At 46.8% G+C, this 15,510-nt stretch overlaps 1 protein-coding gene and 1 long non-coding RNA gene across 5 annotated transcripts in view; one reads left to right on the top strand and one right to left on the bottom strand.

The window, feature by feature from the left end:
- The window catches only part of LOC111754290 (uncharacterized), a 126,300-nt gene extending 120,139 nt beyond the window's left edge, over nt 1–6,161 (bottom strand). Inside the window, exon 1 of the long non-coding RNA XR_002788996.2 lies at nt 5,913–6,161. This is a non-coding gene — a long non-coding RNA (uncharacterized LOC111754290). The remainder of the gene's footprint in view (nt 1–5,912) is intronic.
- Nfia (nuclear factor I A) overlaps nt 3,431–15,510 on the top strand; it is a 421,148-nt gene continuing 409,068 nt past the window's right edge. The window contains exon 1 of one of the 4 annotated variants that reach the window (XM_063259713.1): nt 3,431–3,657. In XM_063259713.1, coding sequence (XP_063115783.1) covers nt 3,562–3,657 — 96 coding nt within the window. In that variant the 5' untranslated portion in view covers nt 3,431–3,561. The remainder of the gene's footprint in view (nt 3,658–15,510) is intronic. The other 3 variants (XM_063259700.1, XM_063259705.1, XM_063259699.1) reach the window with 3 other exon arrangements.

The following is a 15,510-nucleotide window of genomic DNA, read 5'->3' as shown; positions in this document are numbered from 1 at the left end:
GCTCCCCTCCTAGGAAACCAATAGAAACAAGCACCATCGCACGTCAGGAACCACGCACCAGGTGCAGGCTGTGCATCCAGCTGTGACTGTGTAGCCATGCACACGTGCACGCACACACACACACACACACGCACACACACACACAGCATTACAGCCTACTTTCCTGATCAGTATGGAGCACAGAGACTCCGAGAGGCTGAACAGCCCACGAGAGATCACATAGCCAGCAACCAGCAGAGCCAGTACGTGGACTCCCGGAGCAGTGCTCCCAGCCATGCTCTTGCACACACTGAGCAGCAGTCAGGTCCCTTTGCATGCTGCCTACATCCACACAGCAGACGCCTGTGTCTCTCCTCTGTGCCACAGACTTCACCCAAGTCCGCCGCAGGAGAGGCCAAGGGGAACCCCATGCTCTGCATGCTCGGGGATCTCCCAGTGAAAGGGGTGCTGGTTTATCTGGGGCGCCCTGGGTCCGTGAACAGAGTGGGCTGGAAGTGACTTGCACTGAGTCCAAGGTTCCCTGCAGTGACAAGTCAGGACCTTTCCCGGTACCTCTTCCTCTCCCCTCAGTGCCCACCCTGACTGCACTGCCCAGGGTCCCATTTCCTACTCATCCTCAAAGGGAGTGAGAAATCTCAGATTCCAGGGGCTCATTTCTTGACAGGAGCGCCGTTTCTGCCTTAGATTCACCCACATGCACTGCAGAGAAGTATTCAAATGACAAGAGTTAAATTCAAAACATGTAGCCACTTTCTGTTACATTTTTTTTCTGACTGAAAGCAAAGCATTTAGATGTTTGTTTCCAAAAAGGCATCTGTCAGCAATCAGAGGGGAAAAATGCATAAAGCAAATGAAATTGTTTGGAGTAGCATTTCCTGGATCACGTTAAATGCTTCAATTGCTCCCCATTATGCTCACCAAATAATTTTATTTCCCACAATAATTGCAATATTTAGCATGTTGTATTTAATCTTGTTTTAAGGCTATTAACAGCAGGCCGCACTGTGAAAGGACCGATTGCTGTGTGAAGAAGGACAGCTTCCACCAGTCTCTTAGAGAACAGCGATGAAGTTAAGCGCACCTAATTGTTCTGGATCTAAAACACTATTATCCAGTAATACGCTTCATGTCTGTGTTCCAACCCGCTATGCCACTGCCTCAGATCTTCCAGTTCCCACACGCACCGGGCAATCTGGACTCTGTGCCCCTGTGCCCTCTTCGTTCCTAGGTGCTGGGACAGGCCACTCCTTCCTCCCTCCTTGCCTGGCTGCTGCAGGACACGCTCAGGTCGGCAGACTGTGGCCAAGTCCAGAGCCTCTGGGCCTCCGAGCCTGGACCAGACCCTGAAGGCAGCGGACCCTGGTCCTGTCTGTCCATCAGAGACGAGAACAGTGGCTGCAGCAAGGCAAGAGGCAGACCCAAGACAACACACCCGCATTTCTTTTCCTATTTTCCTTTCCCTTTGGGGGAGGGGATCTATTTTATGTTTTATAGAGTTTGCAACTTCTTATCTTCCTCCCAACGGTGAACTGCAGCTTCCCAGAGCAGGTTTTGGCTGGCGGGGTCCTGAGGAAGGGCCAGCTGCAGCTCCCTGGGTCCCTGGGTCCCTGGGCACCGAAGCGGGGTGACTAAATATCTCCTGAGCCGCCCTCTCCTGAGGGGAGAGGCCCAGGTGACGGGAGAAAGTACACAGGCACAATGCCCTCCATAATTAGCCTCAGCCTCCTTCCCATTATGTCGAGGGTGACGAGGAACAGCAAATTATTTATTATATCTGTGCCTTGCTCTTAGATGCCCTCTGTGCATCATGCCTCAAATCAGAAAGCATTCCTGATGAAACTGGATGAAATTCACTTAAGTAAAATTATTTCTGTCAAAACAGCTAGGTACTGTATTACCATGACATTAAATAGTTAAAATAATACCTTCTAAAGAAGGTGTCAGAAATAAGAAATTTTTAAAAATACCAAATTTTATGGCTTCGTAACTTAAAATATGGCCTGAATAAGTTAATCTAAATATTATTCTGTCAAAAATGTGACTAGAAAGAAATCCAAGTGGAGCTGCAGGGGCAGAACTCTGCAAGCAGTCTCCCTGGGGAGGCCTTGAGAGTCAAAGGTGGGTGAATCCCCCCGCCCCCCGCCTGCTCGGCACGCTGAGAGCATGCAGCCCACAGACCCCAGCCCGGCTCCTGGGACGGTCGCTTAGGTCTCAGCAAATGAGGGGGCTTTGGTGCGTGCTCCAAGAAAGGGCCCTCTGCGGTCCCTGCTGTCACCCGTCTGAAGGAATAAACAGAACTGACACAAATCATTCACTCTGCTTCCTTCTGCCCACGTAGTCCTGGATAAAATGACTTGAAATGTAGCAGTTGTCTGAAGTTTTCCTCAGTTAAAAAAAAAAATGTTTTTTAGCCCTTCTTATTGGCAGGTCTATGTTGTGGATTCTCTCTCTCTCTCTCTCTCTCTCTCTCTCTCTCTCTCTCTCTCTCTCTCTCTCTCTCTCAGAAAAAAAAAAAACCCCTCAGTTTACAATCCCTACAAAGAAAATGACTAGCTTACAATAAAGAAATCAGAAGTGATCTTCCCCTAGTTAAGGAGGTACTTATGTCAATTATAGCCTCACTTGTTTTAAACTAATTGATAATGCTCAATTACTTTATTTAGAAAAACTGGAGAAGTCCAGAATTAATTTTTTTGAAAGGTTCCCCAAAATATAGGCAGTGTGTAGCCTGGGAGAGGCTTGTATCGGCAATGTGTTTCTTTACTCCCAGGGAAAACACATGTCTCCACAAAATGCCACTGAACCAAAACCCCAGGGGCTGGAAATCGGCTCCTTCACAACCAAATTCACAAGCAAATCCAATTTTTAAAAATAAGGTGAAGAAGGGGAATATTTTCTCCTGGAATTTTTTCTCCTCTTTGGAAAAACCTGTTCAGCTAGTCCCAGATTTAGTTTTAGACTTTTCAATTTGCTTCCAACAGAGATATGTAAGACAGCAAAACTGAAAAACTGAACTAAACATTTTTTTTAAATGCGCAGCTCACGTTCTAGAGAAAAGTGGCTGTGAAAAACAGATACTGAATCAGACTTAAAGCGAGGGGGGCTGGGGGAGAAAAGCCCAAAACATTGCATGATAGTCTCTAAGCAGTTCCATCTGTCAAGCAGAAATTTTAGGCTAATAGCCTGTGGCGATCTTCCTCCCGTCCACTACCTGCCTTTGTCCTATTAAATCTCTTTATTCTCCTTGGGGGTGGGGGGTCGTTGTTGGGAGGAGAGGGAAAACCTTGCAGACCAAAATCATCTGAGTGATGAAGCCCTAATTTTAACCACCTCCCTTTGATGTGAGCAGTGGGCTCGTGTTTGCAAAGAGGAGAGAGACAGTCCTAGCAGCAGACTCCCATCCACTTCACCTTGCTACTGGGTCTGGAGAGATTGGTTCATTGTCAAGGAGATGTTTTTACCCATGATTCCATATGGTGTGGACCGGACTACATGTTGCCCCACATGCCACCGCAAATGTTTTCTCAATTAGGTGTCTTATCTCCTGTGAGCTAGCATCACATGAAGCCTGCTGACAGCGTAATGGCAGGGAAAGCTTCCGACGGCTCCATCAAATGGCAGCTCTGCTACGACATCTCGGCCAGAACTTGGTGGATGGTGAGTTGGCAGCCGGGACTGCCTTTTTTTTTTCTTTTCTACTTTCCCTCCCTCTTTGACAAAATGTCCCAGACCTCACATTCATCAAATTCGCGTTTGATTTTTTCACACTCTTCAGCGAGGCAGTCACACTCCGCTTCTGCCTCCCCCTCTCTGCACTCGGCAGCTCCACTCCCAGCAGCGCTGGCCCTGTGTGCCGGGGGACAGGGTCTGGAGTTTGCTCCTCTGCTTTTAATTTTTTTAACAGTATCAGAAGTTTTAAGGTGGAGTGGGCGTTCTGGCCAGGCGATGTCCGGTACCAAACGAGACACTCGTCTGCCCCTGGGGCTTTGCCCTTGCTCCGGATGGCTTTCCTGGCTTTGGTGTTTTCTGAGGACGCATGTTGGGCACTGGGCAAAACCAGCCCCAAGTGGACGTGTGTCCTGCCCCGCTGGGGGCCTGTCTCGGTGACTGGTGCCAGTGCTCTGACTCCCCTCTACCTGTCCGCCAGCAGGGCAGAGCTGGCACTAATGTCCCCATTTGTTTGTGTCGGATCAGGTCCTGGTCTCTCAGGGGCTCCAGCTCTGAGTGGCAAAGCCTGCACCCCGCCTTCCAGGGCTCTGGGTAGAAGTCAGTTCCAATAAAGTTCCACCGTGCAGCCGCAGAACGAGTTAACTCCTGGTGCTGGTCACCCAGGACAGGCCACCTCTGCCCGCGAGGACTGAGAGGTGGGGCCGGCGGGAGGTGCACAATGGCTCATTGTCCGGAGGAAGCATGTCTGCGCCTCTCCGCCGCCCTCGTTAGGGTGGTGTCCGTTAAGGATTAATTCGTTAGCAGTGTATTTCTAGTTTTCCGTAATTATTATTCTTGCGGCAAGCGTGAATTCTTCCAGGGAGTGAAAAAAAAGTTGCTGCCAGGACAATGAATGTATTATCCGTTCCTAACTGGACCGTGAACTTCAGCTCGTTTCACATAGATATCAGTTTAAGAGAGCGAGGTTGAAGGGGAGACTGGTGAGTGGGACTACAAAACAGGACACGGTTGCGCTCGCCGTGCGATCTGCAGAGTCCTTTCCCCTGCGTGGACCGTAGCGGTGTCGTTGTGGCGACTTTTAGGAATTCGGAGGATGGAGAGGCTTTTAGAAGTGAGCTGCCACAGGATGCCATTCGGCTGCTTCTTGGGGTGCACAGTGTCTGTTCCAAGGACTTGGGCGAAAGTGCTTGTGGGTATGTGTGTACGTGTGCATTTTAACCTGCGATTTCTTAGCCGGATGTCAGGAACTCCACCAGTGATTTCCGGACAGTGTTACGTGCAGCTTTTGGCTAACGAGGCTGGCAGTAGACTATCCATTTCGACCCTGAACTTCTATTCAGGGCATTTACATTCCCATTAGCTTCTGCCAGCAAGAATAAAGTTTACTTATGTACAGCGATGCTGCTATTGCTTCACCCTCTGAGGCTTGTTAAACAGTAGAATTGAATGTACGGATTGGGCTATTATTTTCTAGACTAACTTGTAAGTTTAAAAAAAACTGCCTGCTGATGTCATATTCTGAGGAAAACATACTTCTTCTTTGTATCTTGAGAGTGCCTAGGTTTTATAGATTGCTACATTTTGTGGCAATTTGTGTCATCTTTATTTCTTGCAGAGACCACCAAATGCATCTTTCTTTAAACTTGGAAAACTGTAACTTCTTTTTCTGTAAAGTTTACTTGGAAGTTGCTTTTCATTTAAACTTATTTTACAGATGTTCTACCACCCGGAAGATAACATATAAAAGTAGTGGAAACATTTTGCAATGCAGCTGACTAAAAATAAACAATGCTGAAAGCTCACATGCTGCTTAGCTGCAAACACAAGGAAGTTTCTCTCAACTTCAGGTCTTTGCTTTGAAAAGGAGTGAGAAATCAGAGCGCTCTCCGAAGAAGCTGAGAGAACAAATCCATTTTTTTTCCCTTAAAGGCGACCATATAGCATAGCATTTTAGATTTACCAGTTACAAATAATGCTAGTGTAATGTCTTGTGATCAATGAGAAATTTCAGAAGAACTGGGTGAAGGGGAGAGGGCTAATTAAAATTACACAAATTTCACATTTGCTCTGAGCTCTCTCCTGGAGTAGTCCTTACCCCTCTCCTTCCGTTCTCTGTCTCACTACTCCAAACAATTTTCCCAACTGAGAAAAATTAAGCTTCCCCCTGTTGATAGGGATCTTTAATCAAAGGAGAGCACAAGCTCTGAGTTTCCCAGCAAAAGCGAATAAAGCTTTAAAATTACCTCACCGCTGTCCGGCTGCACGGGCTCTGCTCCTGGTGGGAGCCCGGCTGGGTGCTCCGCACAGCATACAAAGGCACGCAGTGAATGCCCTCCACGGCCGGCCTCAGCTGCCAGCTCTGGGATATGCAATTTTGCGTTTTAATGAATCGTAAACAATTTGTATGGCAAATGAGTTTGTTTGTTTTAGTTTGGGGGCATATGTTGGACCGGGTTGTGGAAGTCATCGCCCGCTCCAGAATTTTAGGTGACATGGGCTACAGCCCGGACCATTTTTAGTTTTCTAAGTAATAAAGACACGCTAGGATGAAAGAAACTGGTTAATAAAAGACTGGGAATAACAACCTCTCTTTGCTTTCTCCCCCTCCCCCACAACTCCGGCTTACAGTAGGGGATCAGTGCACTTTTTCATAACTTTGTGCCAGTCGGCTGACTCGACTAATCTTGGATTCGTTTTATATATAAAGTATAGCTGTCTTAAGAAAGGCTTTTTGTTTAAGAAACAGTTGCTTTATAACTTAAAATGTTGCTTGGGGACATCCCTTTTCAGTCACTTTTTGCTGCTGTTGTTGAGGCTTATAAGAAATGATAAATGTGTTTTTATGTCATAGGGGAGCAAGGAGTTGCTCTGAGTATCCCAAAGTCATTTGAAAACTTTTATTCAAACTTGCAGAGTGTAAACAATTTGAAAGTTAATGAGCGGCCAGGTCCGAGTGTGCACATTTGAACAGTAATTACCTTTGGCGCTGCCACTTATGAGGGATCTTTTGATATCTGAACCACTTCTCCACTGCTTTAATCATGCAAATCAAGAAATGGATATTACGTATCAGCTTCATCTAGCCGTGTTGTGACATCTATAGTTGAAATCTCCCGAAAGAAAACCCTCGTGAACATTTCCTTTGCTCTACATGAAGTGGAAGCACCTGGGTGCTCCGAGCTATCGTTCTGTCCGGGAGGGTCCTGCCTGTTCTACCCGCGGGTGTAAAAAAGAAGCCACAAAAAAAATTCTCCTCTCCATGAGGATTTAGCGATGCCAGTGTGACAGACAGGTTTTGTGTGAACTCCAAAATGCACTTGTCTTTCTCTGGCCGTTCAATTTAAAAACTCCTGGAGGCTCTGAATGGTGGTTCCCAAATCACACTACAACCCTTTTCGCCCAAGCCAGTCACTCGAGCACTTGGTTCAGAAATATTCTCTTTAGCAATTGATGTACAATCTTTCAAACAGTAATTGTGTGCCATTTAATCCAAATTTTTACAGCTCAAACTTTGTGCAATGGGAAAATGCTTGGGCAAGCAGGATATGCTGTGCCTTTTGGCATAAATATCTGTATTTAAAAGTAATCGTGGAAAAACTAGCAAAATTCTTCTATGAAACACAGTCTTGCTGTATTCAACAATTTTTAAAAATCTCTATCCCGCTTTCCACATGATTGGTAACTTTAACCACTGCAGACCCAAAATTAAGAAGTCATATTTCATGGAAAACTCTTGTTATTGTTACTTACTTGGATTCATATCTTAAATTGTATTTACTGTGTCAATTTTTAAAGTAATTTTCAACGATGTTTATTAGTGACTGCTTTCTCTGTTCCCCTGAAGACATTGCCTAATGAAGATTCGTCTAAGAATTTTCACTGTTTAGTAATAATGATGAAAATAACTTGGAAATTACCTCAGTGGCTGTAAATGAAAAACTTAAAAGGAAGAGAATCAGGAAATAATGAGGCTTATCATAGTTTCAGCACCTTGTACACTTTTAAAAGAGTCCTTAGTAAATACATTTGTATACCTTACACTTTATGCATTTGAGCACTGTTTTTTATTTTTTTGCAGAGTTTATTGACCCTACCACCTCAGTGTTTTTAAATGCACAGTTTAAAAATTTTATACACCATTGTAAATATGTGTAACTTTATTAGTTTTAAGAATATATTAATTTCAGCAGTTCCTCCACATTCCAAATATTATTTGCTCACAGTATTAGCAGTAATCAATTCTGAGCAAAATCTGATTTAGTTGGGGTAAGGGTTTTTTTCCTCCCACATATATTAAGTTATCATTATTTTCTTTTAGGTTAGCCCTGTACAACATTCTCTATCGTCTGCTGAGAGACACAAATACGTTAAACTTGTTCATTTCTCCTCTAAATCTAATTATGACCACAGTGTCCCTCATGCGGAAACGTGATTGGTGGTTCAGGCCAGCCTGTGGACTTCCACTGTCCTCTTTAAAATCTTGGTTTCCTGTTGTTACGCTCATATTTCTCCTGTGAACTTTAGACAGTGAAATAAATGCTCTGTCCTTACTTATTTTCTAGTTGATTTTCCTTCACCTGTCCTGAATATTGTCAGGAATGTTTCTAATTTAAAACCAAAAGAGTCAGGGGCTGATTAGAAGACAGGAAATTGAGGGATTAAACTGTCTGGTCCCACTTCCTCCCTTATCAGCTCTCCGTCACCCACTCTGGATTACAGACGCAACGGCATGGTCTTCACAGGGCATTGTTCCTGCTGGTGTCTGGCTGCACGCAGTGCCCTGTGCATGGTGGATGTCTGTGCATGCGTGCACGCACGCGTGCCTGCCGGGCTATGTCGGTAGGTCTGTGTGTGCTCTTGCGGATATGTCGGAAAGGGCTATCAGGGACTTACACGTGGAATAGTCGGGAACCAAAGGGGCTTATCCCATGGATGTGAAAATTTCCTTTCAAGACTATAATCCCAGAGTATTTTAAAACTTTATTGAAATGGTTTTGCAGCCCCCAGTAAATAACGTCACACTGTAAGGGAGAAAGCAAGAAGCATATTTTGGAAATGGAAACTAGATGACTCCAGCCCTTATGCTGCCTGCTCGCCTCATTTCTGCTCTGAGTAGCACACACTGCTGTTGTAGGATGGAGTGGGGACCCGGCAAGTGCCAGGGATTCGTCCAACAGCCTCAGAGCGCCCCAAGAAAGGCTTCTGAATGTTCCAAGTGGGAGAGTGTCAGGGAAGGGTGTTTGGCCAGTGATGAGACAGAAAATCAGGACAGCACTGTAAGGGTCGGTCCTATGCCCTCCGGTTGTGTAAAAGTAAAAACAGTGAGAGCAAACCTCTGCTCTAGATGAGTGTGTGCAGAGGTGTGTTCTGGACGCCAGATTGCGAGGGGCTCTCCTGCCCACCCCACCTGTCTGCCCTCAGGAAGCCTCGCCCGTCCAGCCACAGGGCATTCTCAATGGGTGTCGAAAAAGCAGATGAGGACAGACAAGCACAAGCTGATGACACGTGGTCAGGGTGGGCTGCACACACTGAGGGGCACAGTCAAGGGCGGCTCCCCAGTCATCCCTTCCTCCATCAGGTCACCCAGAGTGGACTGGACCCTCCTGAAGCCAGGATCACTTGCTGCTTCTGCCACTGCCATTTGGTGGGCTCCATGGCACCAAGGGCTTCTGAGCACCCACCAGAACCCACCACCCACCTGACTTGTGGGCCCAAAACCAGCTATGAGAGTCTGTGCTAGAGCTTTGCAGTTTGTTTCACAGAATTCTTGTCACAAGTCTACATAGCAGAGAACAGAGACCTAAGCAAAGTTTCTGGCTGCCCAAGAACATGCACTTGCTAAGGATGGGCTGCTTGCTTAATGGTAGGCCCAGTCAGTCTGCAACAGGTGGGTAGCCAGGGTGTGATGCTATTAGAAACCTTACATGATGAGGGCCCTCCACCCATAGAACAGCGTTTTGGGAGAACAAATCTGTTAAGACAACAGAGCCAGAAAAAGTACACAGCGTTTGAAGCAAGAGCAGGATGCTAGTCTTGGAATGTTACAGAGTTGTACCCATTCCTGGGGGCACAATAGGAAACACCCGGAAATCCATGAGGGGCCTGAGGGGCTCTGCAGAGGATGCGCTGTCCTGTTAACACAGCTTCTTAGCAGAACACGTGCAGGCCTGGGAGCCCTAATGTGCTCAAGTTCTTGCTGAATATTAGGGACATTTAATCTTTATTCAGCAAATATTTCACTTACAGTTTTAAATGAAGCATACCATTTTTTTAAGGCCATCTTTCCAAAGAAAGTTTCCTGGTTTTGGTTGTCTCTGGAATGCTAACATCAAATAGTATTGGTGTTCAACATTGTTCCTTGCCAAGGGAATCTCTAATTATGGGTTTATTCCTATGCAAAGTTTTCGGTAAGAAGAGACACAATGCAAGATATCTATTGCCTGATGCCAAAGATCTTAATATAGTTACTACAAGTAAACACTTATTTTCCAGTCAACTGCTGACTGTAAACACTGTGTCCTGGCCAAAGCTCTTCAATGACGCCACATATTGGGTAGATATTTTACTCCTTAAGATCCAAACTCTTTTCCTGATCCTGATGCACACGCGTTGTAGTCCTGCTGGCTGTGTGTGATGCACAGTCATCAGGAACCAGCACTGGGTCAGAGGTGGGAATCAGGATCCTGGGCACCCCGGGCAGAGGAGGGCGCCAGCATTTGTGGGCTGAATGGGGTGCTCGGTACCTGTGCTGACCTGCGTCCCGCTGTGTGACTCTGTGCAGAGAAGTCTGCACCCACCTGGGGGGGGACACTTCTGGGCCCAAGATGTCCACCTGCCCCCACCCTAAATGCCGCCATCTCTCTCCCCCAAAATGTGCCTTAGTCAGAGGCAACGCCTCACAGCCAGGCTCCATCAAACTCCTTCCAATATTCAAAAGATAAACACTGGCAGCTAAATAATCGATTTCACCCATTCATTTAAGAATCAGTTAAAATCATGATATGTTGTTTTGTTGTGTCTCACTATATTTCAAGAAACCAGTGACCCTGGTTTTCACAGTGTCTCTGTCTGGCCTCACTTCGAGGAAACAGGGACCTCTAGACCCTTGTAACCCACTGCCTGATGCTGAGGGCTTAGTTGGGACAGTATTGTTTGTAGGAATGCATAAGAAGAACAGGAAGAATTCAGCACAGGGTAACTATAAGTGAGCTGCTATAATTTCTTAATTGAAAAAGTCAAGAAATAATACAGGTTAACACAGATGCTCGCAAATGCAAGTGTCTTTACAGCAGAGAGGTCAGTAAGGCTCTAGAAGGGTGGTGATGAACCCCTCAGAGCTCTCAGTTGTAATTAACCGCAAATGTGGTGGGAATGGTGGAAACAGTGCCTGTTTACCACTCAGTAAACTGGGACTGATACAGTAACTAACAGAATACACCTGCTCCTTGGGGCTTACAGCTGCTCAGCATTGACATGGATCAGGAGATAGAAAGAGACTCTACCTCCAAATGTTTCTTTCCACAAAAAGGAAGAATCTTGGGGTTCACCCCTGGGGAAGGGGTTGCAGCAACATGAGGGCAGAAACCACGCCTGAGGCAGAACCCTTCACATGGGAGCTGCTCCTCCTGGCAGGCTGTGGTGGGTGGAGAGGAGAAGCACATGAGATCCTCAGAAAGCCGAGGGCTCTCAGCGAGGAGAGCGGTTAGCACTGCAGCTGGCCGTTACCAGAGGAGGGTCTGGGTACAGAAAAAAAGCCTGGTGACTGTGGAGCCACCCCAAGTCCTGCCCCGGCCTCAGACTCCTGCGGCACCTTGGCGTTGCTGGAGTCTGACAGCAGTGATTTCTACATGAAGGGTTCTTCCCAGCACTCCAGTTGGGAACTGAGGTCTGCAAACCCCAGCCTTCTGCAGGCCCAGGGCACTCGAGGTCCTGTCTGAGCACCATGGCTCTTTACTAGTAGTGTGCCAGTACTACTGGGCCACGCTGGTGTCTCCCAACCTGGAGTCACACTGCCCTGGGTCTCCTGGCAGGTACTCAGGGGGAGTGCAGCATCCATGGAGAAGCTACAGTGGTGTGGGTCCCCCTGACTCTGCTTCCCAGGAGCACCAGCTCAGAGCCTGCCTGGTAGGCCGTGAGCACAGAGACCCGTGACGTCCCTGTGCTGACCACTTGCTCTCATGGCTCCTGAGCCCAGCCCGTGCTCTGCACACAGCTGCGTTCCTCCTCCTTGTGTCCTGTGATATCGAGGTAGTCCTTCCAGGCAGCAGTGGGGAAACTGAGTCCTGCAACAAAGAAGCTGCACACAGTTTGAGAAGCTGGGAACTGTGCTTGTGACTCAGGCTGCATTGTGAGGCCAGGGCCTGGCACCAGCTCGTTCTGACTGGGGCTCAGAAAACACCATGCCCACTGTCTGGGCCATATCCCACCTGTATGAGAGAGAAGAAGGCCACATCCCCAAGGCTAATGCCCCCAGACTCGGGTTGTCATGAAGCTGGGTCTGGTGCGGGTCTCTGGTGACCATTCTGGGAAATGCCATGCAGGGTACCCTCATGGGGGGGTTTCTCCCTTCCTGAGTGGTGAGTTGACAAGAGAAATTTATGTTTTTCTCTATGCTTTTGTATATGTCTTTATTTATGTCCACACTTATGTCTCTATGCTTTTGTATATGTCTTTATTGCTAATAAGAATGGTGTTGAGCAAAGCTATGTTTTTGCAGACACCAGAGCTCTGCTCCTGGACCTCAGGAGAGCAGCAGCAGCACAGCTGCAGACACGCATGTCCTGGAAAGCTCAGGTTTGGGAGCTGCACTGCTCTCAGGGTCATGGGAAGGAGGGGTGCACACTCAGTCCCAGGTGCCACTTCTTACCTTGTACCTGCACTCTACTGCTGTTCCTAAGACTTACCTTCCTCCAGTGGCCATCTCATCCAGGTCTTCCCCTCCCAGAGCAGACCTGGGCAAATCCTGGCTCTGTCATGGACGGGCTGTGTGACAGGGAAGGGATGCTGCTGTGGTGTACTCTGAGTCCATTTCTGCTCCTTCAGATTGGAAATATAATCGTCAATGTGTGATTAAATGAAACAATGTGTATTGCACAACTCAGAGACGCCATACTCTTGCTTATTACTCCATGCTTCCCATTCAAAATAAACCCCATCAAATTTATCTCCCAAGTCATTCCTGCATCCTCTATTCTTTCCATCCCCGCCGCCACCTTGTCTAGCCCGCATTACCTCAGCGCTTCCTGACTCGGTTCACTGCATCTGGCCTCGCCCCCCCTCCAGTTATTCTGCAGCAAAGACTGAAGGACCTCCTTAGACACAATCATCACCATTTCAGTGGATGCCCTGCTCTCAGGAGCACAGCAGTCTGATCTGTGCAGTTCTGTCTCCCAGCCTGCCTGTTCTTCTTCTCTCACTGAACACACTCCAGCCACTAACCTCTGTCACTACAAAACTCTCCAAATCTCTGTGCCTACACATGTTTCTCCCTTCCCTAGGAAACTGCACTTTCTTTGTAGTTAACTTTCTCCATACAAACATGGTCTTTCAGGAAGGCTTCCCTGACTCCAGACCACATCAGAGAATCTGAGTCTCTGCTGTGAACGCTGCCAATACTTGGCGTTCACTTACGAATAAACAAGCAGAGCCCTCTTATGTTCATAACCTTGTGATGATATCTTTCTCTTTCTCTCCAAATACTGTAAGCTCCTCTAAAGATAATTTTGCTTTTATGTGTTTTCTCAAACCCAGGACAGTGCCTGGCACATAGCAGGTATGAAGTCAATATTGATCAATGCAGTGAGCATGTGGCTAGCAGAGTATTTACCACAGTGAACACTGACATTTGCTCATTATCCTCACTATTGTAATTATATTTTCCATACACCAAAAGGTAACCAAAAGCAGTTAAATTCTCCCTTATATGTCTTTAAAGAAAATCCGTTTCTCTATAGTAAAATAGAAATTAGAGACTCAATTAAGAACCTAGGTTTGAGACCTGACTGTCATGTGCTTAGGATATCGTGGCCACAGATTTCAAGTCTACTACCGCTGAGGGTTAAATGGGTCCATGAATTGGTGTGATTGGCACAGCGCATGGCCCATTGGTAAACGTTTAATAAGTGCCGCGTTAGTAGACATCACATTAGGATAGTCCAGAATCTTTCTCCACTAATCTGTGTGGACTTTATAATGGCCCTGACCTTTCTGCTTGTCAATTTCACCGTCTTCTAAGTTTTTGTCCCTCTCTCCACAAGGTTCAGAGCACAATTTCAAAGATCAAAAGACTTAGGAGAAAGAAAATCTTTGCAAATTATGAAGTGAGATATAATGTAGAAGGATGCTACTGGCAACCCTTAAGCCAGACTCCCAATAGCCATATCCAACCTCAGTCCACATGGCTTCTCCCATCTTCTTCCTGATAGACTTCAGGGGGGATGAAAGTGTTTCCACACAGAGCCACCAAGTATCGGACAGGAGAGGTCCTCGCACGGCTGTGTGAGTGGAGGGGATGGGAAGGTAACCCAGATGGGGTGACTCAGGAAGTCCCAGGCTCAGAGGCAAACGTGCCGAATTCCTCCTCCCAGTGCTTCAGCAGTCCAAGCTCAGGCACACTGAGAAGTGCAGCCAATAGCAGACCGCCCACCCCCTGGGTCGGTGTGGGGAGCAAATCACGGGGAAAAACCACTGAGAACACGCCCAGCACGTGTGAGGCACTTAACAAGGGCCAGTCAGCCTTGTGCTTTTCACCGCCACCATTCCTGTTAATCAGCGCATTTCGGGGCATGGATACTGCAAGGTCTAAGAAAATGGCAAAGTGGTTAAAGAATACCCTTCAAGATGGTGTGTTTGGGTTTGAAAAGAAAGAAATCGCTTTCCTGATGTGTGAGACCCGTCTGCCCTATCACTTCAGCTTGGGCACGTGGGTATCACGTGGTAAGGACAACTTCTTGGAAACAGAATTTACCACAAAACACCTGATGACTAACCTTCATCCCATACTGTGGATGTGATAAAATTTCATCCAAGCAAGTGTGGTCTTACTCAACACACAAACCCCGTTTTCCTAAATAACGGCTCAGTGAGAAAGAGTTGGAAGGATTGCTGTGTAGCTTAAATTCACGCTGTGTGAGTATGGCTTTAGTTCTTGGTCTGGTCATTTGTCCAGTTCAGCTCAACAACCCTTACTGGGCATTTCCTGGGAGCACCAGTGACCTCTGTGTCTGTGGGAGGTGGAGCCATAGCTAACTCTTGAGTTTTATTTACTACTGCAACCAGTAAGAGACAAAAATTGCTGTTGCAAGGAAACAACATTGAGAAACTATGAAAGTATTAACAATGTTTCTAAAAATAAGCGCAGCAGATCACAAGTATTTGAGCACACCATGTACCAGGCCCTCTGCTGTCTACTTACTGTCCAGTGCTGGGTGCCCACAATAGCCCTATGAAGTGCTCCCATTTTACAGATCAAAAGCTGAGAAGTTGAGTAACTGACCTAATGTTGGCTCACAAAGCTAGCTAGCTCTGTATCGTGGTCTAAAACTCATACCCTCACACCCCAAATCTCCTGAATATGCTACACAATTTATTGTGTGTTATAGTAATGTATGCTGTATATAATTTGTATTAGTCATTAATCACTAGTATTGTAAACATTTTCCACATGAAGAAAAATACCCCCAAAGCTCCTTGGGATCCAGACTCATGGTTGTAGACCTAAAGACTTTCTGCTGAGCATCATAATTAGCTCCCCCAGGAGCCAAGCCCTCTAAAAGAATTGCAGACCTCAAACCAGAAGCCCCTGGTGAAACCCCTCACCCCCACCCCTGCTCAGAAGCCAAA

This window comes from Cavia porcellus, unplaced genomic scaffold, assembly GCF_034190915.1.
Source record: "Cavia porcellus strain 051 isolate PalLab524CR breed Dunkin Hartley unplaced genomic scaffold, mCavPor4.1 scaffold_1, whole genome shotgun sequence".
In the NCBI taxonomy this organism is placed as follows: Eukaryota; Metazoa; Chordata; class Mammalia; order Rodentia; family Caviidae; genus Cavia; species Cavia porcellus.
The sequence above is the reverse complement of the archived record's forward strand: the minus strand, read 5'-3'. Positions and strand labels throughout refer to the sequence as shown.